The sequence below is a fragment of the Amblyomma americanum genome, chromosome 1 (assembly GCF_052857255.1).
Source record: "Amblyomma americanum isolate KBUSLIRL-KWMA chromosome 1, ASM5285725v1, whole genome shotgun sequence".
In the NCBI taxonomy this organism is placed as follows: domain Eukaryota; kingdom Metazoa; phylum Arthropoda; class Arachnida; order Ixodida; family Ixodidae; genus Amblyomma; species Amblyomma americanum.
Window position 1 is genome coordinate 496,002,719 of NC_135497.1, and position 25,973 is coordinate 496,028,691.

The 25,973-nt window shown below is 44.2% G+C and overlaps 1 protein-coding gene across 6 annotated transcripts in view; it reads left to right on the forward strand.

The window, feature by feature from the left end:
* Nucleotides 1-25,516, forward strand: part of LOC144116104 (uncharacterized) — a 37,537-nt gene extending 12,021 nt beyond the window's left edge. For 3 of the 6 annotated variants that reach the window (XM_077650787.1, XM_077650785.1, XM_077650786.1), the window contains 2 exons: nt 6,256-6,302; nt 8,639-10,192. In XM_077650787.1, the coding sequence (XP_077506913.1) occupies nt 6,256-6,302; nt 8,639-8,718 (127 nt within the window). In that variant the 3' untranslated portion in view covers nt 8,719-10,192. Of the gene's footprint in view, nt 1-6,255; nt 6,303-8,638; nt 10,193-19,241; nt 19,275-21,467; nt 21,543-25,153 lie in introns of those variants that run through there. The other 3 variants (XM_077650784.1, XM_077650783.1, XM_077650782.1) reach the window with 3 other exon arrangements.
* Nucleotides 25,517-25,973: the final 457 nt, after the last annotated feature.

A 25,973-nucleotide genomic window follows, 5' to 3' on the forward strand; every position in this document is an offset into this window, starting at 1 on the left:
TCTGACTGTAGTGCTTAGAACTCCTATCTTCCATGACCATGACACGCACAGTGTTAAGTGTCAGGAAATGCTGGTGATGACTTAGAGGAGGCTCTCACAAACCTACAGGGTTTCACGTTAGAAAAGAAAATACACTAACAGTGTGATTTTTGGCTCATTAGGTGGTTAGTCATTGTGAACATGCTTGTTAATTGCTTGGTGTTGTATGCATGCTCAGAGATAAGGCCAACAGGTATTTGAGCGAAGGCATTCAATAGTGGCCCATGCTGTTTAGTTGATTACTCAGGTCAAACAGTTCTTGTTGGCAGATTCTGTGATGAAATCAACAATCCAAACAAGGTGCTGGGCCATCTTGCAATTAAGCTTACATGATTGGGGTATTGCACACCATCAGTGATTTAATGTGGTGCTAGTATGCCTGTCACGTCAGGAGCAGGTCTATCACCAGAGTCAGTGATAGACTCTGTGGGGGCTGTCTGCTGCCACACGGTGATATTCATTGATGAAACTTAGTAGCCACAGACTCTATGGGGCTTTGTGAACCGCCATTAAGTTTCTGGAGCCATTGAGAACAGGGGCTGTATTCTGACCTCTGTCTGTTAGAACTCATCCCAAAAAGTGTGCACTGATTGGCTGAAGCAGTTAGAGTGGTCGTGCCATTCAGCTGCTGTGGAAAGTGCAGTCACACTGATTTCCCCTGGCTGTAGAACACCTTGATCTCTTCATAGCTGTGAAACTATTTTTTCGAACTAAAGGCACAGCATTCATATGAACCATGCAATATGTTCCAAGCCAATACCGTTGGAAATACTATCTGTTTGTTAGCAAAAAGAAGGAACTTTATTGGCACTGCTTTTCAGAAGTGTGAGTGATTGTTCCAAAATAACAGTGACTGTGCCTCCAAGATTTTTGCCCTGCTCACAGTCTCAAATGCCATGCAGCAAAATATAGTCTCCAAATCAGGTGCGTTTCAGTAGCGATGTGCATTTCACTAGTATTTGGACAGCAGGTTCAATGACTCAGTGTTGAAGTGGAATGCTACGATCACTTCTGCTTCATTAGCCAGCCAGCACATGCTTTGTGGATCGATCCTTGCAGGGATGAAATCAGCATGTGGGCCCAGGATTGGTGCATTTGTTCCAGTTGGTTATCAATTAGGTAAAATTTCGTGGACATAATGGGGAGGAATAAATACCATGAGACATGAGGCCGTCCTTCAGTGGTCCTGTATTTTCTATTGACCTGCTGACAGGCATGTACACTGCCTCACCTCTCCATATGCACTTGTTCATTTGTTTATCCATTTTGTGGGACAGTTGGGAGCACAGCATTTTTTTTTCTAAAGGGATTCTGTGTCCAGTGCCTGCCTCTTTTCCATGGACTGCAGTTATCACCTCATTTTCAAGCACTCCAGTATGCACTGATTGACAAATATGCAACATCGAAAACGCATTACCTGTGACACCAATGGCTGCTTTGCTGTTTTCTTCTCATCCTCATTCATGTCTTCATTGTGTTTTCCTTTCCCAGGCTTCTCACTAGTTAATTGTGTAACAATGTCACCGTGTGTCTGTATCCTTCTGGAGATGTCATTAGCTGTGCAGAATTGGCTGCCTTTGCATTATGATAAGGCTGTAGAATGTCCAGGCTTCTTGTGCTGTTTATCCGCGTGCAAAGGACGACCTATGAATCTGCTGCTTGGCAAGCCGCAGCCGTGTTTTCTTTGCGGTTGAACTTTTCAACCCTATGGGCAAGCGACCTCCTGTCGCCGATATAAGTTGACAGCATGCTTTGCGTTGTGCTTCAAGTTCTCTTGGTTGGTGACATTCCATTCATCATAGAGTTTTCCTTGAGTGCCTTGGTATGGCATTTTCCACAGCAGGAGAGAGTGGCGTGCATGTGGGGTAGGATTGCTCAGAGCAGCAGAGGCTTAACCTCAAGGCCGACAGTTGGCAAATAATGAGCATAGACAGTTGCAAGTGGCACACTTTGCACACTCTCTTGTGGTGCCACTTTCAGTACGAGACAGGTGAGAGGCATATTGGTGGTTTACTGTTCCTGTGTGGTGCATCGGTGCATCTTCTGGATGCACCTTTGTGCAGATCTCTCAGTTTGCAGGTAATGCTGCTCTCTTCACGATGAGTGCTCCTTTACCGCCTGTGGATCCTGATATGCATCTGCAGTGGTGGCCCTCATAAATCCTCCACCACCTTTGCCATTTTGTCCCCGAGTACCTTGTCTAAACATCGGTTACCAATTTTGCATTCTGCCAACTCTGCTTCTTCTGTTATGGCATCCACTGTTTCTCATGGCGGTGCTTTGATTCATTCATTCACGTATCACTAGATTAAAAAACACTTTATTACTAGTTGGGAAACGAGCTATGGCAGTGTACTGTTTGAGGTATTGGTGGCAGAACAGACTTTAATACAGTTGTACAAGGCGAGACTAGGACAGTGAGCTTGAATTGTTAAAAAGCTACAGATGTGAGTTAAGCATATACATGTAGCCTTCCAAAATTTTTAAAATATCGCACAAGCATCACCCAATTAGTCAACAGCGCGGGATAGATCTTGCGACAAAACCTGCAAGGGTAAGTGCATGTGCACGAAGTCCTTTTCCAGTGTGGGCATTGTCTGCAGCACAGTTCTCTTGAGCTTGACACATGCCATGCTGTTGTTTTTCTTGATGTCTCCATCTTAAACCACAGCAGGTAATGAAACCATGTGGGCCAGGAATGCTTATGATCTGCCCATCTTGTCTATTTTGCACTTCATACTAGCATAGTATCTTGAAGTAAACCTTTTTAGATCTTTGGTTGCTTGCGTTAAAACGATTTTGTGGGTCTCAGATTATAGGTGATTGGGAGTAAGCAAACTTGTGCTTGGTTTTGATTAAGAGTTGATAATGTAATTAGTACATGTGAGGGTTATAATATTTGATTGGTTCAGTTTTAAATAAGTAATACTTGGTTGGTCATGGTTTGGTATATGGTTATTTATTAGTTCATGGCTAGTTCCCTGTTGCCATGTCATTGATGAGCTGTGGCATTGCCTTGCTCAGGTGAGGAATTGCAAAGCTTGGGCATGGACCTGAATCGGCAGCGTACAATGATTTGTCTAAGGATTAATGTAAAGAAATGTTAAGTAATATTCAATAGTCTTGGAAGGGCACAACAGTTTACAATATGCAGTGAAGCATCGGAAGTTGTTGGGGCATACATCTACTTAGGGCAGGTAGTAACTACTGACCTAGACCACAACAGTGAAATACTGTATTTATACTCGCATAATTGGCTCCTGCGCGTAATTTGCATTCCCCTAATTTATTACGTAGATTTACAAAAGAAAACTTTTACTCTTTCTGCACTGCCTGTTGTACAAGCACACCAGCATGCATGCGGGTGCGCACATTGCAGGCTTTTAGAAGATTTGCGTGGCTGTGTTGCCACATGCAGCTGTGAATGGTGAGTGAGTGGTGCAAGGGAACTGCAGTTGACAAATAAATGCCACACACTAAAGAAGACACGTACCCAAGGCTTGTATATGTGTCTTCTTTACTGTGCAGTGTTTATTTGTTGGCTGTAATTCTCTTGCATCATGATCCACCAATTAGCCCAGAAACAGATCCCTTTGAGTGAACGGTGTTAAAAAAAGTCAGTAATTCATTTGTAAATTGTTTCCGGTAAAGAAACGTCAATTGCACGCTATTTACCTAGCTCGCTCGCCCCGGCAGTCGCTTTCCCATGCAAGTGACTGTGAGAGCAAACTCTCGGTAACCTCCGGAGCATGCGTTGTGCCAGAATTAAAACTGCTGAACTGTTGGCTAATCTGTTTGCCACTACTCAGCTGGGTCATGTGCGAGGATGCCATTTTATCACTTTATATCTCGATTTGCCTCTGACTGCTGGCTTTGCAGTGGCATCATTGCTTTGAGCTGTGCACTAGCCGTCATGCCATCACACGGAGAACTACATAACGTGGGTCTGGGGTGGGTGTGGGAGTAGGGGGAGAGGGATATGTATCAGTTTATATTTGGAGTCTAGTTTCTTTTTGTCAGCAAGGGGTATGAGTTGTGGGGTCAACTTATATGCTTCAATATATCATATACATTGCACGTTAGTACCCTTGTAAAGTTTTTAGGACGTGTTCTTGACATCTATATGTAATTTGTGCACCCGCTTTTTGAAGCCTTAATTTTAGGAAAAGTGTGCAAATTATGTGAGTAAATATGGCAAATACGTGCGTAAAGATGGGGTCGAGTGCATTTGGCAGGCACTGCAGTTAGTTAATAGCAGCTTACCAGTATCCCTCACGAATGAGGTATACAATTGTGATTTGCCAGCATTCTTCTATAGAGCAGAAACTTGGAGGCTAATGAAAAGAGTTGAAATTAAGTTGAGGACAGCGCAGTGAGCAGTGACAAGGAAAATGATAGGCCTAAAGAGAGCAGAGTGGGTCAGAGGACAAACAGAAGGTAATGACATCCTACCCAAAATCAAGAAGATCAAATTGGCATAAGCAGGGCATGCAACAAAGGCAAGATAAGCGGTGATCCCTTGGGGTAATGTATGGATTCCGAGAGAGGGCAGGCGTAGCAGGCGGCGTCAGAGGGTCAGGTGGGCGGATGAGATTAGGAAGTTTATGGGGATTTGATGGCCACAGCTGGCACAGGGTAGGGTTGATTGGAGAGATATGGAAGAGATCTTTGTCCTGCTGGGGATGTAGTTCGGCTGATGATGAGTTTCCTGTTAAAAGGCTTTGCGAAGTGCACAGGGGGTGAAACTTGGCTACAGTGCTAGCAGGACACTGCATGAGTCCCTTTTCTGCTCCTTCACTGTGCATGCATGCAAAGCCCAGGCTCTCAGAAATGTCATCCATGCTCTTAATAGGTCGTGGTGCATCTTCCTTGCTATGCCTGCTTTCAAAGTGCAGCTCTTGGTTGGTTGCTGTCTCTTGCGGTGCTAATTTTTGATGAGCCATAGCACATTTCTCTTGCTAAGCCAGAGCTGTCAGAACACCACATGTATTCTTGCCATGCCATAGCATGCTTCTCTCCTGTCTTGATTTCACCATGCTTGAATTTTTATGATGGACCCATTTATGGCTTCTCTTATCTTTTTCCCACTTAACAAATTACCATGTGTATGCTAAATTTGTCTCTAACTCTTACAGAAGGCGATTTCCCTTTCTAGTTGCCTAACTAGGTACAGTAATTAGCATGAGCTTATTGAAATAATGGTTCACTACTCTTGAGTAAGTTCAGCTCCTGCTAACTGCCAGTTGTGCATGGTTTGAGTCTCACAAAATTGTCTCTGTGTGAACTCCTATATCCCTTAGGGTGCATGAGTCCAAAGCACAGTGTCAGATATTAAAGTTAGGATCTTTAGATTGCATTTATTTTTACAGCCATGGGGCTTTGCTATCTGACATGATCCAAGGGGGGACCTCGCAGATTGGAATGGTTGGGTGTGTGTTATGTTCAAGAGAAGAGCATAGCAATCAACGCTTGTACTGAGAGAGGATTTGAGAACCTGTACTTTCAAAGGTAAAAGTTTCTGAAGTGTGACATCACTGAAGACTTCCCTTGCCACTTCAGCACACAGCTTCAGCTTCAAGGATGCACTGTGCTGTTCACACACTGTGGCATGAGTTGCTTGTCTTAATTCTAGGATATGTGCAAAGGGGCCACAAGAATTTTTTTCTGGTGATGTCATGCTCCATAAGTTTTGGAAGTGCAGTCATGGACAATAGCACAAGATGTCTTCTTGCTTTGAATTTTAGTCTTGGTCCACTTGCCATATCTGTTGATGTTTCTGTTGATTTATGCTTAGTTTGATTCTGAAGCAACACACCAAGAAGATCAATAAGAGCTTTGTCAGCACAAAGGAACCATGCGGTTTAAAACGTAAGGGGAATGTACTTTTGTATTGTGATTACTTGTGCACAGCCACAGCATTAAAAATTGGGCAATGTGGGATGAGCATTGCACCTAGCTCTCATTGTGACTGATTTTGTCAGGCTGCAACTACTGAGTCCAATGTAGCTTTTGGGATTATTGGTATTGGTTCTGCATTTGACTTGTTTTCCTGCCGTGTGTAACAATGCAAGCATGTGCTCAAATTGTGGTTGGTCTTGTGTCCCCACTAGACTCTTGTCTTGTCTTACCTTTTGTGCTCTGAGGCATGCTGTGGCACCGCTTTTTCTTCCTGGTCGAGAAGAGGTGAGCAAAGCTTTTTCTTTTTGTTTTTTTCAGTCGCATCTGGGACACGGCATCGGGTCAATGCTTGAAGACATTGATAGGTGAGTGTGCAGTAGATGGCATACTATGGGAATAATGGCTTTTTTCTTTTCTTCTATTGTTTTGTCATTTCGTCGTTAAAGAGTTGAACTATGAAACATGTTGCAGCAGCTGTTGGTAGCAGTGCCGATGGATGAAAGAATGTGACCGTTGTCCAGAAGTCGGAAAGGATGCACTTAGTGGCATGCCATTAGTTTTTTTGCTACCTGATCGTAATTGCTATCAGATGACTCGAAGGGAAGCTGCTTAATAATGGCTTCAACATGAAAAGGTTAGGTTTTTGTAGCTAACCTTTGGAATTGACATTAGAGACTCCACCTAACCTGTAGTGAAAGGTGTTGAAAGATGTTCATATAGTCGTCCAAAAGGTATGCAGACAGTGAAAGTGGAGTGATCCTACTTTCACTTCCAAGCCCTGTACCCTCGTGACAGATTACAAACACAAGTGGCTCCAGAAAGCCCAACTGTTTGCAATTGAATGCTGATTTAGGGTTATTTTGGGAGAGACTTGTGCATAGTGTGCTTTCCATCCTGCACTCCAGTGCGTTTGTTTGTGTGCAGCGAACTCCTGTGACAAGCAAAACTCAGCCTGATTGTGTGGTGTGTTGGCCCAGTTTGCCTCTCAGGAAAGTGGATGCAGATGAGAGATTGATTGTGTCCCTGACTACACTAGCTACAGCATCTTGCATATTTTGGAAATATCAGCGCAGCTTTATGGAGCTCAGCAGAACATGCTGTAATATTCTAAATACACTCATGTATTAATTAGCTGATTTTAGTCGGGAATATGTGATGTGGATGTGTTGTAATATTGCTCATAGGGTCATACCAAGACATGCCAGGGGCACGCCGCAGTGGCTCAGTGGTTATGGCGCTCGGCTGCTGACCTGAAAGACGCGGGTTTGATCCCGGCTGCGACGGTTGAATTTCGATGGAGGCGAAATTCTAGAGGCCCGTGTACTGTGCGATGTCAGTGCATGTTAAAGAACCCCAGGTCGACAAAATTTCCGGAGCCCTTCACTCTGGCATCCCTCATAGCCTGAGTCGCTTTGGGGCGTTGAACCCCCATAAACCAACCCAACCAAACTAAGACACGCCAGGATTCTGAGAGAATAAACAGAACCAGGAGTCGGAGTAACATATAAATGTGGTCGGTATGAAGCTACCGTTTACTCTACCACGGGCCATTTGCTTGCAGCTTTCCTTGTAAACCGAGAAAGTGCTTTTTTTTGTGCTGTCAGTTGAGCAGACATGGCAGCTGGAGTGCGAAATGTACACGGTTTTTCTAAAACTATATTGGGTGTGGCATGATGGCAAATGAGGCTGGTTCATGGTGCTGAAGCGATGGATAAAACCAGTCAGAAAAATTAAGTGTGAAGGTTGAGTGTGCAAGCATGTAATGCGGGGAATGTGAAACAGTGAAATGCATGGAATACATAGGGCTGCAGAAAAATGGGCAGAGCGTTCCCAGCATATACGAGCTCATAACTGTAGGGCATGGGCTGTGTCTAATTATGACACCTTTAAAGGTGGACTAAAGAGGATTCTGAGCTCGTCTTTCCACCCTGACAACTCGATCTACACGCTCCAAGCATTGTTAAGAACTTTGAATTGTTGTCCTGTGCAGCCAATTTTCCTATTAAATTGAATTAAATGTCCCGGCTCCTGCCTTCTTTTCTAACTCACCTATGAAAGTTGGAGGAGTCAACCAATGCGTGGAGTGTCTCTCAGCCAGTCGCGGTGGCAGCTTGCCACTCGAAAGTGGTTATTTGGGGGGGGGGAGCACGCATACAGTGAGTAGGTAAGGAAGGGGGGAGCGCAGCCCGGTAACTGCCTCCTTGTGCAGGGAACACTGCCTTGCTGCTCTGCCTTTGACAGAGTCATGCGTAAAGCAAAGATTCCGCGCATATTTTTATTTCTGTGGGCCTGATTCGCAGCTATGTTCTCTGAGACAAACTATTTATTCGTGAAAATCTAAAAAACAAAATAAAAGCAAAATAAACTGGCTGAAAGGCACTCCACGCGTTGGTTGACTCCTACTTTCGTAGGTGAGTTAAAGAAAAAGGTGGGAGTCGAGACGTTGAATTCGATTTAATAAGAAAATCGGTCGCAGAAGATGATAATTCAGTTTCTAATAATGCTTGAAGTGTGTAGATTGAGTTTCCGGGGTGAAAAGACGAGCTCAGAATCCTCTTTAGTGCACCGTTAAGATTGCTTGCATGTAAGAATAGTCAATTGTATTTCAAAGCACTGACATGCAAGGTATAACTTTTTGAGCCTAAATATCTAAGCTGTTTCATTTCAATGGGCTAATAGACATGGTTTCCTCTATTTGTAGATGATGACAACCCACCCGTTTCTTTTGCCAAGTTCTCTTCAAATGCGAAGTACATCCTGGCAGCTGCCCTGGACAAGTGACTGTCAGACTGTATTGAATCATATGATTCAGGGTGTCTAGGAACATGGGAAATGTGGAATTGTGAGGGGAATTTTGTGCAGCTGGAAAAATCAAGGAATCGTCAGGGATACTGTCAGAAAATTGCTTAAGTCAGGCAAACTGTCTGACTGAAATTAACACAATGGTGTGCCATCTATTCCCCGGTACTGTGAGTGTCTGACACGCAGTCCATTCGCATTAGTATCACATCTTTATACTGTGAATAAGTAGAAGGTGTGACATCCTCCCCATTTTAGGTGTCTTTTTCGTGTCCATGAAATGAGCAGTACACATATTGTTGGGTACTGTAGTGATTGCCATATTGTTCACTAAGTTTGGGCTGTTGCAGAGCAACAAACGTAGTTGCATTCAAAAGTATTTTTCATGGAAAAAGCCAGAACAAGCAGTATGCACAATTTGTGCACTATTGGTTTTCTCATGCAAGGCACCATGCTACCCTACTGTGCTGTTAAAATCGTTCTGAAAAGCTTGCTGGCGACCTGTGTCAATCTCGTATGCGACATGGTGGAAATCAAAACAGATGCAGACTAGTTGCTTTGTGGCTCGTGCTATGATGCCAAGGTTGTAAAAAGCTGCTACTTTTTGTGAAAATCACCTTGTGCTTGTCCTGTGCCTATGTTGCTGTTTAAAGGGGGTGCCGTCAGGGAATGGGTGGGAAAAAACTACTTTTAGCTGGTGATGACCCAACCAGCCTGTGTCAGCCTCCTTCTTCAAGAGAGCCTTGTCGAAAGCCCGAAAGAAGAACCTCTGGCAGTGCAAGGAGTATAATGTGTGATATGTGATGCCCCTGCAAGCATGACAAGCATGTCGTTTTGGTGATTTCCCTGAAGTTCAGTCTGAAGCTGTGTGTTTCTTCTGTGAAAGCACACATAACCCCATCGGATAAGACCACCACTCTTGTGAACGATTAATGCAAGTTGAAAACTTGTGAGCATGATTTTAACAAACTCCCAAATCTGAAAGCTCAGGCCAGTGAGGTACTCTTGCTGTGCTGAAAAGATAAAAAACTGTTGCTGAAATCGCCATGCTGATTCTTAGTTTAAATATAACAGCATTTATGCGCCCGTTGGTGCCGGGGCTTGCAGTGCGGCAAAACTGATACGCAAAGGCTAAAAGGCCCATGCCTCGTCAAGAATGCATTGTTTGGTGTGCCATCCCACAGTTTGAGCTGAGGCTCTTGGGGCCACAAGGGAGGGAGTATGAGAGGGGTTGTCTCCGTAAAGGTCTCGCAATGCAGCCCAAGCTGGGGCTGTCTGTTCCTTTTACCTGTCACCTTGCATTATGCAGCAATGCACCATTTGAGTGAGTTGACCTCACTGCACCAGTGAGAGGATGGCTAGCTGCATCAGTCACTGCCAGGAAATGCACCTTTTTCTCTGTCTGAACTGTGATGAAAAGAGCACCTCCACTTGCAGAAAATGTTGGGCAGATTAGTGTTTCTTGGCAGCATTTGGTAACTCCCTTGTCATATAGTAATTGAATTAAACTATCTTTTAAACTTTGCCTTAAATGTAGTTATGCTTTGTATGTATTGTACCCATTCTACATGATTTCCCCTCCTTCAAAATGTGATGCCTGATAGGTGTTAGGATATGATAAATGATAAGGAGGGGGAGTTAAATACAGTAAAACCTTGTTTATATGTTAGCGATTCATATCATTTCTCAGTTCATACGCTCAAAAGCACAGTCATTAAAAATGTCCCAGAGATACACTATATCTCCTTGTTTATACGTTTCCAGATAACCCGATTTCCCGGCTACTATGTTTAAAATTTGGTAAATTATGATCGTGTGATATGTTTATTGACCAATTGCACGTGTGCGAACATACGAATGGGCCGAACGGGAGGACCCGTGACATATGAAGAGCTAAAATGCAGTGGCAATCACCCGTTGTGGTGACTTCTCTGCGGTGCTTATGTGCTAGGAGGCGAAGCACCATCACCTTTAGCAGCAATGAACAAAAAAAAATGGCTCTCTAGCATTCGTGAGAGCAGTTTTTTTGGGGACGTGTCATGAAGAGGAAATGCTGAGGTTTCTTTGCTGTACATAAGGGCAAGGGGCAAAGCGTCTATATGAACTACAGGGATGCGCTTACATACTATTGGGCCGAGCCTGGGGAACAAACGCTGCGACAGTCAGCTGCCACGATGGCTTTTCTGCAGTACTTTGTTGTAAAGGGGTGAAGCAACCAAAAATGACGAGGAAGAGATTTTTGTTACTTTCGTCATTGCCGTCAATGGACCAGATGCATTCCAAAGTTCCTTCCGCACTTAAGACATCGCAAACACGGACTGAATTCTGCGAACACTAGAAAAGGATCTGTTCAGATCTTGTGCCAAGAAATGCCAATTGATGTTTTTATGAAGTGAAATTGTCAATAAATGTCTTTATACCTCATTCGACAGTTACATTTTTCAAATTAGGTGTTTGGATCATGCGTTTTCACGGATAATACATTTTTCCACAACTTTTTAAAAACTATCAAGGAGATATTGCTGTATTTGTGCACAGTGTGTGCAGTGTCTGCTCCCTTTATAGCTACATTTTCTGCAAATGCGTTTCCTGGATTATGTCATTTGCATAATTTCCCAGGAGTTGTTGAATATGAAGTTGTCTGCTGCACAGTTGGGTTCAATTTGCAGCTGAATTCTATTGCTCTTATCTGCTTCATAATGAACAATTTTATATTTTGACATACTTTGTGGAAATGCTTAAAAAAAAGGAAGAGGGTAGCCCCAATATTAACTCTTTCACTGCTGTGAAAATATGGCTGATTTTGAGTGTTTTAAAGTAAAAATTTTCCTCAAGAAGTGCTAAATACACTGTATTGTAAAAGATCCAACTGTACCTTATTAGTTATACTTCCATATGAAAAAAAAAATGCTGGAGCTGTGTGTGCGAGACTTTAAAAGAAAATTGTTGGATAAGTATGCTGGTAACACAAAAATAGAATACAAGCAAATCAAAAATACATCGCTGCACTGAGCCAGAAGTCGATTAAAAAAAATTAAAATATGCACAACGCTGCACATGTTCTTAGCAACCATTCTTGTGATTTTCAGCTGTCCACAAAATACATTGCAATTTCTGTGGCCTTTCAAGTGAGGGGATATGACTGCTCTGCCACTAGAGAAAGCAGTCGCGTGAGGACAAGTGGAGGCAGATATGGGATGTGCTACAGATTGCATTTACATGCTCTAAAGAACAGAGGTAGCCTAAAAGCGGTGAAGAGGAAACTAGGCATGGATAAGAACCAGATGTATGTGCTAAGAGACAAAGAGGGCAATGTCATTAGCAATATTGATAAGATAGCTAAAGTAGCCGAAGACTTCTACACAAATCTGCACAGTAGCCAATGTAATCAGAATGTTAATGAGAGGCAGTAGCACGCAGCAATGGGTCATCCCACCAGTAATGAAAGAGGAAGTAAAGAAAGCCTTAGAAACAATGAAAAGGGGGTAAGAAACTGGTGAGGATCAGGTAAGAGCAGATCTGTTGAAGGATGGAGGGGAGATTGCAAAGGAAAAATGCCACCCTGTGTACGCAGTGCCTCATGACCTCAGCCATACCAGAAGCTTAGAAGAATGGTAACATTATCTTAATTCATAATAAAGGAGATGCCAGGGACTTAAAAAATTACAGGCCGATCAGCTTACTGTCCATTGCCTACGAGGTGTATTTAGTAAGGGAATCGATAATATAGTTGGGGCAACGTTACACTTCAATCAACCAAATGATCAGGCAGGCATTCGTGAAGGATATTCCACAATAGACCATGTTCACACTCTCAATGAGGTGATAGAGAAATGCGCAGAATATAACGAACCCCTATATATAGCCTTCATTGATTACAAGAAAGCATTTGACTCAGTGGAAACCTCAGCACTCATACAGGCATTGCGGAATCAGAGTGTAGAACCTTATTTGAAAATACTGGCAGATATATATAGCAACTGCACAGCCACCATAGTCCTCCATAAAGTCAGCAATAAAATTCCAATAAGGAAGGGCGTCAGGCAAGGAGACACGATCTCGCCAATGCTATTCACTGCCTGTTTAGAGGAAGTATTTCGAGGCCTGAATTGGGAACAGTTGGAGATAAGAGTTAATGGATAATACCTAAATGTCGAGCCCACATATAACGGCCCCACTTAAGACAAACTTTCGCTTATAACGAATGAGACCTGCACGACCGTCAAAATGTACATTGTTTCAATGGTACAAAATCACATTGTATGACAAACATTATTAAGCCCTGCTGATCGGTTACAGGAACGGACGGTGTAAATCCGGCACCGCGCTGTGAGATAACCTGCCTCCGTCCCCCTTTGTGCGCTGCGCCCGGCGCGCGTTATGTTTCCCCAAGCCTAATCGCAGGCAAACTGCCCGCCCCGTTTCGTGCCGTTCTCAAGCGAGCTACCCTTTCCCAGCCGACCTGCCTTTCAACACTGCCCTCCCACTCCTCTCAACTCTGCTCCCCTCTCCTCACTCTCTTGCAAATCCGTGCGCGGCCTCCGTGATCAACTGCGCCGCCTGTGCCGATCGCGGAGGCCACGCTCCGTGAAGCAGGCCTCTTGTGGGAGCCAAGAGGTGGCTGCACTGATGCTCACGGACGCCCCTCATTGGTCTCTCCGCTGGCGCTGTGTGTCTGTATCTTTAGCTTGATTGGCTTGATTGCCGCCTGTGTGCATTGCACGTTTACCTACCTCATCGCGCTTTTGTCACTCTTGTTGTGGTGCAGACGTTTCGTTCGCTTCGTTCAAATCTCGGGCCCTGGTTGTAATTCGGGATGGTGGACGGGAACACCATGCCCATTTCCACTGTATTCAGCGGTAGAGAGGATGATAGCGGCCAGGGCGGAAGTGACGGCCACTTGCGTGCGGAACTGCTTCCGCAGAGCCGGCTTCGTCGGCTGCCGAGCCTGATGCTTCGGAATATGACCAGCCCGGTGGCGATTTGTGGCAGCGCATCGTCGACTCCGACATGGGGGGTCATGACATTGGCTGGAATGATTTTATTTTGGTCGATGACGACGCCGACGCCGCGGAACCGTGCACGGACGAGGGCATCGTTTCCTAAGTGCGGGACGAGAGTGACGGGGAGGAATCGGATGAGGACGAAACTTCGGAGCCAGCACCCATAAGCGCACCTTTAGCAATGGGCTACATAGAGAGCCTCAGACAACTCATCTATGCCAAGGCTCTCGGCAAAGTGCATGCTTCTTCTTTAAATAGACAGGAAACCTCCCTCATCGGATCTGCACTGCAAAAGCAGACGTCCATCACGTACTTTTTTGCAAAGAAAAAATTTTGTGTTTTGACAAGCAACTGTCTTTAAAGCTTTGTGGTCCGCTTACTACGAACTTCGGAATGTAACGAACGGACGCCGCATGATGCTCATGTTCATTATAAGCTGTAATCTGCGATTCGCTGATGACATTGCCTTGCTCAGTCACTCACGAGATTAACTGCAAATCATGATCAATGAGTTAGACTGGCAGAGCAGAATGGTGGTTCTAAAAATTAACATGCAGAAAACCAAAATAATGTTCAACAGTCTAGCAGAGGAACAGCAGTTCACAGTTGGCAGCGAGGTGACAGAGGTGGTAAGGGAATATGTCTACTTAGGGCAGGTAGTGTCTGTTGGTCTGGATCATGAGAGGGAAATAACTAGAAAAATAAGAATTGGATGGAGCGCATATGGCAGGTTCTCTCAGATAATGAATAGCAGGTTACCAATATCCCTCAAAAGAAAAGTATACAACACTTGTATCTTGCCGGTACTCACCTACGGGGCAGAAACATGGAGGCTAATGGAAAATGCTCAGCTTAAGTTCAGGACAACGCAGCGAGCCATGGAAAGAAAAAATGATACGTGTAACGATAAGAGACCGGCAGCGGGTATAGGGAACAAACACGGGTTAATGGCATCCTAGTCGAAATAGAGAGGAAGAAATGGGCTTGGGAAGGGCATGTAATGTGAAGGCAAGATAACTGCTGGTCCTTAAAGGTAACGGAGTGGATTCCAAGAGAAGGCAAGTGTAGCAGGGGGCGGCAGAAAGTTAGATGGGAGGATGAGATTAAGAAGCTTGTGGGGATATGGTGGCCGCAGCAGGCAAAGGACAGGGTTAATTGGAGAGACATGGGAGAGTCCTTTGCCCTGCAGTGGGTGCAGTTAGGCTGACGATATTGATGATGATGATGGTGATGAGTTCTGTTGTTTATTATAGCAAAGCTTGCAGTTCCTCCTTTCCTCTATTTTTTTTGGAGGGGGGGTGGTAGTTTTTTTGGGTTGGTAACTTGCCACCGCTGCTCTAAATAAAACTGCAGAACCGACAGAAGTGCACAGTGTAGCCTTTAGACTTCAAGGAACATGCGGTCTAACAAACACCATGATCGCGAACCAGTGGACTGCATCTGGTCAAAGTTTCATTTTTCACGTCACCTTGTGTTAGAAAACAAAAAAACAAAACTTAAAGCAAAGGGATGTTGTAATAGAAGCAAACTAGATGGTGCAGCTTATCCAGGAACGCCAACTTAAATTTTTGGCAGCAGGTTCAAAATGTCGTTCATATATGACCGATGCCCTATGACGTGGTAGTGAAAGAGTTAGAGCTGGAGGAGAAGAAGCAACAAACACTTCACAAGTCATAGCTTGGAGCTGGACATCCTTCCGGAAGAAGTCAGCTGTCTGGAACACGAAGAGCAAATATATTTTCATTGCAGCTTTTTCAGTTTCAGTAAGCAGTTTTGGGAATGGATCATGCATGCTGCTTTATCATTGACCAATTCTTTTTGCCACACCCCTTCGATGGTCAGGGAATATTGACTGAAATAGGGAAAGCGTAGAAAAGTCAGCGAACTTGAAAAGAGTAGCTTGCTAGATGCCATGAAATGTGACTCGTTTTCAGCCATCAGGTGTAGAGAGCATACATGGAAGGTCATCCAGCAAGTGTTTTTTAGATGTCTCTGGTTATGTCATTGGGTTGGCCTCTGTACGATGACCCCAGGATCCAGGGAATTACCGTAAAAACCGGACTATAGGTCGGACCAGAATATAGGTCGCCCCTCAACTAACCACTTCTAAAAAATGAAAAAAACTTTTTCAGTGGAAACAGTACCGAAAGACACCCTTACTTTGAAACAAATGTGACTCAACAGGTTGCACAATGGTGACAGTATTTATTTTCATTTCAATGCTGCTTGTATGTACACCCGGCCAATTTTTTAACAGTATCATGCGCGCATCAACTCGCGTGTTTGTTTCTGGCACACAGAAGTGCGGCACCGTAGAGCAAAGCCCTTCCTCTTCATGAATTGCCGTATCCAGGATGGCGAGCCCTTGAATTGCGCCCTCGTGAGTCTAGAGGCACGCATGATCTCTTCCGCTTTCACACGGATGCATTAGGCAGTCACAGCCAGCGATCTTGCATGCAGCGTGACCTTTCCTTCCAATTCTGGATACGCTGCGGTCCGCATCTCTACCGCTTTCACACGGATGCAATCGGCAGTCACTGGCAGCGATTTTGCAGGCAGTGCAACCTTTCCTTCCAATTCTGGATACGCTGTAGTCCGCCCACGAAATGATGCTTTCTGCTGGTTGCTGCAAGTTGTAATACGCAGCTTCTGCCTCCACTTGTACTGAATTCTCTTTTCGAATACTCCAAATTCGCGCTGTGCCGCCAGCTTGCTGTGAGGTTCCGCATACTTAGTGGCATTTTCCTTGAAAGCGACAGGGAATTGCCGACAGCTTCCGCTCATTTTGAAACAAAATGTGAAAAGGCAGCCTCTAACCAAAATAGATTTGCAATTACGGAAATGCAAAATGGCGGCACTGCTGCTGATGGCGATGGAGGGAAGCTGTTGAGTTCAGCCGGCCATTGTTGCAAGACTTCCGTAGTTTTTCCATCAATGACCGGTATATAAGACGGGGGACGACTTTTTACTATGGTTTTTTGAAAAAAAGTTCGAACTATATTCCGGTTTTTACGCGAACTGCTAAATTCTTGAAGCTTCAACTAGGTGCTTGGAGGAAAAATCAATGGCTTGTAGCTCCTTCCCCCTTTTTTCAGTTCTCCCAAAAGATCTTTAATATAAAAAATTTATTACAATGCTTGAAACTAGCTTTAGGTATGAGCTGTGCTGTATGAGTCTGTGCTGGAAATTACTTGATCAAAAGCCTTCTCTGAGGCCTATCTTCAGATCTGTCTGTTCACGAGCTGCCTTGTCATTGTAAATACTGTTAATCCCATTTGTACTATTATTGTCCTTTGAGGGAGCACACATTTTATGAGTTGAGAAAACTGTCTATAGGTGCGCATATGGCAGGTTCGCTCAGATCATGAATGGCAATTTACCAGTATCCTTCAAAAGAAAAGTATAGATACCTATGGGTCAGAAAGGTGGAGGCTAATGAAAAGTTTCAACTTAAATTGAAGACAACGCAGCGAGCTATGGAAAGGAAAATTACAGTTGTAACGTTAACGGACAGGAAGAGGGAAGAATGGGTTAAGGAACAAACGTGGGTTGATGGAATCGTATTCGAAATCGGGAGGAAGAAAGGAGATAGGCAGAGCATGTAATATGAAGGCAAAGATAGCCAATAGCAGTTAAGGGTAACAGACTGGATGCCAAGAGAAAGCAAGCGTAGCAGGGGCCAGCAGAAAGATAGGTGGGCAGATGAGATTAAGAAGTTTGCAGGGATTAGGTGGCCGCAGCTGGAAAACGACAGGGTTAATTGAAGAGACACAGGAGAGGCCTTTTGTCCTGCAGTGGTCGCAGTCAGTCTGATGATGATGATGGCAGGAGACTTTTCTTCTCCAGTTGGTATCATTAGTTGCAAGGAATGAAAGGACCTGAAGGGCACTTGCCTGTGTAAGCTGTGCCATCTGAGTCATTGCAGGTTCTCTTCCGGAAAAGCCCAAGGACACGGGACCAGGTCCTGGTCATGGCAACCACATTTCTGATGGAGACTAAATGCAAAGATTTCAGTATTCTGTGTGATATGTTGTGGAGCCCCAGATAGTTGAAATTAAATCTACAGCCCTTTCATAGCCCGTGTATAACTTAAGGAGATATCATCTTTTGGAAAAACATGCCAGCAGTGGAGCTTGTGTGGTTGTTTTGGCCAAATGGTTCCCTGCACGTAGCTCTTGCACGTGCACATTTTGTGTGGTGCTCATCTCTGTGCCTATGCTGACATGGAGAGGGCCAAAGGAAAAAATCCACTAAATGCAGCTTGAGGTGCCGCTCAGCCCCACGAAGCCTTCCCAATAATTTGGCTGCAAATTTATCACTCCTAGAAACCACATGAAGTGAGAGTGGCATAATAAACTGGTGCATTTTGAAAGGAAGTGGGTAGAATTTGTGATTGCAGCAGACATTTGGTTTCCAGCTCCATCTTGTAAATAAGCAACCCCTGTTAGCTCAGGTGGCAGCACTGCGTGGCCCTGTACATGTGCTCTGCAGTGATAGGGGTGAGATGGTGTCGCACAACAGGAAATGGGAAAGGTACCATATTTGCTCGTGTAATGAACCCATTTGTTTTTTTTTTTTCAGAAAAGTTGGCGTCGATTTGGGGAGAGGGTTCAGCTGGGAAAAAAACGTTTCGACAGATTTTTTTGTTAGAGTCAAAATTTCGCATACGTCCATCCAACCGTCTGTCCATCCATCTGTCATAACAAAAGCATGGGGACGACAAGTTGTGTCCCCATGTCACCCGTGTTCATCACACCAATGTTTAGCATCGTTCGCTTCAAAAGGTATTTGCATCATGGCGCGATCTTATGATTTAGTGATAGTCGACAACGGTGGCCAATTGTGCTGAGATAAAGCGAATATGCTGAACACCAGTCCTGAAGGTCAGGTTTGTATTTTTTACACTAGGTTTAAAAATAAAAGGTACTGTAAATTCTGATTTGCAAAAGTGGGAGATGGGTTTATTGTGTGAGTGGGTCATTACTTGAGTAAATTCGGTGCCTAACAACTCTCAGTGCATGTTTACTAATAGAGCCTGTGGTTTACCTGCATTAGCCGTCTTTCTAAATCTCTGTTCTGCAAGGGTGCTGCGCTTGTGACATTTGTGGAACAGCCACCTTACATGAGTGCATTGTTATTTGGTGACTGTTTTGAAGAAGTGTGTTTGAATGAATTAGCAGGCGGGCAGTGTGTATATTGCCAACGCGTCAAAGATTTGTATTGGTGCAAAGCGTTTGCTCTTGCACCTTTTTTTTTCCTGTCACCTTAGGGTGTCTTTGTGATTTTGGCTCTTCTTGCTGCTTGTTCAATGAAAAACTGATATATTGAAATAAAAAAGTGCCCCCTTTCGGCCACAGGTCGAAAAGGTGTCTAAGATTGAGCGCATGTTGAGTGACCGACCACTGGCTGCATGTGACAGCCTTATCATGAGGTTTGGTATACATTGCCATGGCTGTGTGTCCAGTCCAGATGTGTGACTTTTTTATCCTCTGTTGATTTCAGCACATTGAAGCTGTGGGACTGCAGCAAGGGAAAGTAAGTTGCTGCTAGGAATTTTCTCTTTTCCCCCTGTATCATCATAGCGGTATTTTCTGGTAACATCTCTGGTATGTAGCAAGTTCAGTGCTTATTAAAACAGCAAGGGGTCTTACTTGGAACAGAATTCTTTTCCTGAAACTGCATCTCTTTTCTGAAAAGTTTGAAATGTTTGTGGATATTTTATTCTCATCAGACCCTGCTTACTGTAATGCACATTTTTCTTTTACGGAGTTTTTAAAAAATACATCACTACTGCAGCCTAAGCACTATTGGGAGTTGGAGAGTACTCACTGTTCTTCCTCATGGTACTGTATTTACTCAGTTATAGTGCACACCATTTTTTTGGGGGAAAAATATTCTAAAAATGACATGCGCATTAGAATTGAGTGGGAAAATGAAACCATGTCTTCAACACCCTGTTGTTGTCGGCACCGCAAAATGGCAGCTTGGTATTTCATGTGCATCGATATCGCCATATTGCCACCGTAGTTGTGGATGCCAATAGGCCTTTTCGAGCATTTGAAGTGTACTCTTTGCAAAGCGCCTACCTGAACTTGAGCCACCATAGAAGCATCGGTTGCAAAGGTGCGCAGAGTTCATTACGACCACATCATGCGTGTTTGGGGCTCCTGAAACTTATGTGCGTGATTGGCGGAAGCAAAGAGACAGGATTGCTGCCAGCAAGTCGACTTGGAAGGGTTTCAATGGCCGAAAAAGGATGGTTTCGAGAAACGGCAAGTGACAGGATGAAACATGCTGCCTCACTGCGGGACATTTGTGGGCCTTCTGCCGTATTCAACAGCGCCTTCAAGAGGTGCGGAATATCAAATGCCATGGACGGCACCGAGCATGAAAATGATTTGGGCTATTGAGAGCAACAAGTAGGGACGACAGTTTTTCTGGCCGGGTGAGGAAATGCGAGCAAGGCGGCGGTGACATTTACTTTGTCAAGACATCAAAGCAGTTGCAATAAAGGTTGGATGTTCCAAATGAGAAGATGCATTTCTGTATTGAAGCATGAAAAATCTTGTGTGGATTACCATCAGAGGCATCGCATTTTTTTTGAATCATGAAATACGAGTGCGTGTTACAATTTTAGTAAATGTAACCCTTTCAAGAATCATACAGGAATAGGAGCACTCTGAGCAGCCTTTCAAGTTGGTTGCTTTGTCTAAATTGACTTTCCGCTCTCAGCGGCCAAATATCTCTCATATTTTTGTGTTTTACCATGAGATTATTTGTAATTTTGATTAGATAGGCATTCTGTCTTGCATGTATTGAACTAAACTTGTGTCATAAGGCATTGTTGCATGTTTCTGAAGGCAAAGAGACCCGTGACAGAGAGCATGGAGAAAACTCAGAACTGTTGGGCCTATGGGTGGAAATTTTTTTTTGTGTGCATTCATGAGAACACCCAGTCTTGAGAAATGCATTTGGATTAACACTGACAATTCTTCAGGTCTGACTAGATTATAGTGCTGCTGTCTCCTGGGCACTGGTTGAATGGGGACTGATGGCAACTGCAACCAACAGCAATGGGCACATGCCAGTCTAATAGCTATTCAGTTTGGGCATTTGGTTTCAAGAGTGAGCAAAATCTGCTGCCGCAGCTATGATTCTGGCAAAAAATGGGGCAGAAAGTGCGATCAGTGCGGCACCAATTTGTGCTGGCAGAAAAAATGGTTGCTCGCTGTGAGCCAATGGGAGTGCAAAGAATTTGTGCTTAGCCCCTTATCTGTAAACATCTAGTGCATCACTGCGGTTGCACTGGCTGTGGACTGTGTCAAGTGTTAGCACTGCAGTATTTTGGCAGGGGCAAGTTTTGCTTGCTCTTGACACTGAATGCCAGGCTGGTCATAAATGTACCCTAAGTTTGTGGGCACAATGGAGGGGAATATCTGAGTGTGCTGACTAATAAGAGAGAGGGAAAAAACAAAAGCAAGAGAGATCAACTAGGGAAACCCTATTTGGCGGCCCTACATGTGTGGTGGGAGATAAGGGGGAGAAGGGAAGTTCAGTTAATTGGGCGAATGGAACATGTCTGTGCTGTCCTTTGCGGTCTGAAGGAACAAAGGGTGTCAGGCTGTGGAACATGCCCCATTCTTCCCCGGGGACAGAAGGGTGGCACATTGCACTGCAGCAGCTTTGCCGTGCCTCACTACTGCGCACCTCTCTCTTTTGCCTGTGCAGTGTCTGAAGACTTACACGGGCCACAAGAATGAAAAGTACTGCATCTTTGCAAACTTCTCTGTGACTGGTGGCAAGGTGAAAGCTTCTCATGTTATTGTCAGCATTGCTGTCTTGCTGCAACATGTTGAAAAAGCTGGTAACATGGCATTACATGCCACCGAGGGAAGCAAAATAAGCACTTGGCATAAGTGACAACAAATGTCGAGATGGAAGGCAGGCATTCAGTACCACCAAGTGGATTGAATGTGATGAAACACAGTTAGAACAACCATCGCTGAATCCATTTTGATTTTTCTGGTGTTTCTTAGCCTGTCTCAGAGGCTCTGTGCACAGACCTGTTGATTGCTTCCTCTCTGTACTAGCCACTACTCCGCTTATCCTAATGGCTGGGTAGAACTGGTGTTGGGTCATGTGTGTTTTGTCGAGTTTTATTGCATAGTTGTTGTTCCTGTTGCATTGTAATAATTATGTCATAACACTAAACTTTGCAGTGTTGCCGTCTGACCCACGAGAATTGCTGTGATCCAAGTGTGCTACACAGGGGAGGGAAAGAGTGGCCTACCACTGCCAAAATGCTTCTTTGAGCTAGTTGGAGTGACGAGCGGGTGGAGACGAGTTTGGAGAAAGGACAGAGGCACAGTACTAACAAGGAATTGTTTATGCCAATGTGCTCCATAACACGGTCACTGCAGCAGCAATGTTTGGAGCCCTAATCCCTGTGGATCGTGGCTCACTGGTCGGCCACCCCTGTATTTTCTTCGGTATACGTGACCCACGAGCGACTCACTGGCAAGACCAGCTGCTTTAAGCTACCAACAGATGGCAATAGCCATCTTGTATTTGCTTTTTGTTTGCTGTTTAAAACTTGCTGAGCTCCCCCATGGCTTCATCGTGCGACCAGTATCCATGACCGCACAGCTTGCATACGCAATGTGACCTACCAGTGACCCATGACACAGTGAACATGTTAAAGGGCAGCTAAAGAGTTTCTAGAATTCAACGAGCTTAAATGCATCGAATGTGTGAAACTTGCAGGTAAGGCCTTCTAGATCTTTTGGTACTAGCGTTTGAAATGGGTATGTAATAGCTGAATAAAGCTGCAGTAGTGTTCAGGCTTCTGTACAGCGCACAGCGCCAGGCAGAGGGCCCCCATGATGACGTCATCTACGGCAGCAGTATATTTCCAAAGCAGAAACATTTGCTCAAAGGAAAAAAAACAATACCACTGAAGGCAAAAAGCCCGCGGCGGGTCGTTTGGTGACATTGGACGGAGCAGAGCAGGATGCAGACGAAGGTAGCAAAAATCTGAAATCTCGGCAACAGTGATGTCATCACTGAACTTCTCCACGCTTCCCTGATGCTGTGAGGAGAAGCCTAAAAATCATTGCGGCTTTAATTGGCATTTGTCACCGTTTTAAATGCTAGCGCAAAAAGACTTGGCATGCTTTACCACAAGCTTCATACATTCAAATCCTTGAATCTTTTATGTTAGGCCGAGACAGCGTATCATTCTGTCATTGGTCGGCAGCTCTATAGTAGGATGCAACTTAAAAAAAACATCAGTTGGTAACAATGGGCCATGGTCCGCGGTGTCCGTTATTACTCCTCTGACAAAGCACAACTGTAAACGAAATTAGCATTTTTATGTTTGACACCATCGAATAAGTCAGAGGCGCCAAATTCTTGAGCTTATAATTTCGTCTTGTAATTAGTTTCTTGTTTTGTTAAGAAAAAAATGTAGAGTTTTAATGCAGCTAAACTGAGTAGACATGCAAAAGCATATGTTTGGGCAGGTTGGCTCATGGTTTTGCTTTGCTGGGTTGTCGGTACGTCTGGTGACGATAGACTCTGGTTTAGCTCTGATCGAGGTTAAGCTGATATCTAATCTGTTCTTGCCGCAGAGGGTGGTTGGTGAAGACGACGATGCACAATGCAAAGCGCGAGTGTGTGTTGTAGTTTAACATGAGGTGTGATTGGCTGCGGTGCTAGCATAGTGCCCTTGTGCAGGGGCCAGCAAAGCTGATCTGTTTGCGCCGCCGTGGGTTCAAAACTCAAGTTGGGGAAATATTTGTTGGATTTGTGCATGGGCTGTTGCTATGCTAGATTTTGCCAAGGTCACCTTTTATGGTCACTGCGGTTCCCACAAACTCGGTGAGCCGCTTATACCTCGTGAAGTAGTGCTTTTGCACTACAAAGTTCTACCTACGGACTACTTTTTTGTCACAGAACAATTCCACGTGACGGTCCTGAATGTGGGTGAAGCTTCACTGCACTGCACTTCAGGCTACTGCTTCACTGCAGTTAACTGATTTTTTTTTATGTTGGTGACTAGTGGAAGGGCTACTGATGCAATCGTCACTGTGTCTGGGTTTCGTTTGCCTCTATCATCTTCCTTGTTAACTGATGGCTGTATAGTGTGCTAAGCTACAAAGGAAGCCATTTGGTGTTCTAAATTACTGGGAAGTTCACTTAAAAAATATAGGGAATAAACACAGACTTTTTTACTGATAATAATAATAGTGCCTTTATTCAGCAAAATAAAATACAAAGATTTCAGCAAGTTGGCCCAAGCTAACAAGGCTTGGTGGGCTATACTTGGCAATTGGGGAGAGAAACTTGTGGAGATGAAATTAAAGAAAAAACCCAAAGGTACAAAACAGGAGTGACCAAAAACAAAGAGGCTGAAGGGCACTGCTATACTGAGCACTGACTGGGCTGTGTTCATAGATCAAGAATGAGTTGAGGATTAAGTTTACAGTCCAAAATCATCAGCTTCTCCAAGAGTCGTGAAAATTTATATACATACATGCCCGCTCAGCCTTTCCATGCAGCAAAGAAAAATTATGAGGCAAGGGCATGGGAGCTGTTTTCACTTAAGGTGTAATGCAGCTGCCTTCCTGATTGACTGAGCTAGGCTGGAGGGGAAGGCCAGAGGGCTCTTGGACTGAGGAGCCCTTCAGGGAAGGTTTTTATCTTTATAATGAAATATTCCTCCTCTGCCTTCCTTCACAGTGCAAGAAGCTCATGTGTGCTGTAATTAATGTCTGCCAGGCCAGGAGCACTCTCCAGTGCAATGGCATGGATCTCCACTGCTGTGGTGCTAGGGGCTGTTTGGTCTGCTCTAGCAAAGGAAGCATGCTTTTGGCACTTTTTCTCATGTGTTGCATCCTAGCGTGCATGAGTGCAATGCTGTTGTCAAATGACTTGCTTCTTATGCAACACTATGCAGAGCAAAATGCCGTACAGGCCACAGCTTCCACTGCTTTGCATGGGCTATACTGAGAGCAGATTCTCCTGACCTCAATTCTTAGTCCTTCGTCATTTCCAGCCAGTAGTAATGGTGGCACATTTTTCTTGTGTCGGCGCCAAAGCTTATTTTTGTGCATCATTTGTGCCATACCTGCCTAAAACTGGAACGTAATATTTTGTGCATGGGATTCTCCCAAGGGATACTATGAAAAAACATTCTTGTTGTAGTGTACAAAGTTTCGTTCAAGGCAGCCTTTACTGTATGAAGACACTTGTGCTGTGTGTTTCATAGCATAGCAGGAAGTCTCAATTTTAAGGCATTTGGGGCTCTGGAGGCCATGTAGCTGGGCCTAATGCCCATCAAGTTATGCAGAGTACTCATTCTGATATTGACTAAATAACGTGTTTGCGAATAATTTGCTACATTGTGTGTGCAGTGGATCGTGTCAGGATCAGAGGACAACTGTGTATATTTGGAACCTACAGACCAAGGAAGTCATACAGAAGCTGCAGGGACACACAGGTATGTCCCTTTGAACAATACTCACACAGTGTTTGCTGCCATTGAGTTGGGGAAGAGGTGTTCAGGAGTGTAGACGAATCTGACTATCGCATGGCTCTGGAATAAGAGCGTAGTTAGCATGGCAAGCAATGAATGCCCTATTATGAGGTTAAGTAGAAGTTAATGTTTATTCAAATTGTTGCTTCTTACGAGAGCAAGTTGCACTGCTAACATTGATACATGTCTGCTCAGTATTACGAAATTTCCGTATAGAAGGCGCAATATACCGAAATGTGCAGAATTGTCTGTAGAAACATTTCAGGCCAGGCATAAGAACTAAACAAAATCATTTTTGAGACTGATGCCTTTATGTTTTGTGTTAGCCCTGCTAAGCCTCCAGTATAAACAAAAATCATTTTTGAGACTGATGCCTTTATGTTTTGTGTTAGCCCTGCTAAGCCTCCAGTCAGTGCACATTTTATTTTGTTTCCTTTGTTACAATAAGTTTTTATATTGTTTAAAAGGTGCTTGTTTACACAAACATTACGTGTTCCTGTAATAGAGACGAGCCAAAAGCAGTATAATTGAGACCCTGAAACCGATGTGCAGTCACGATGTGGGGATTTGAGGTCTCAACAGAAACTGCATAGCTAAACACCTGGGAGTTTGTCAATTTTTTTCCTCAATAACATGTGGACATTTTAGGATTTTTCCCTCTTTGGATAATAATTTGCTCTTTAATGGTTAAGGTTTTG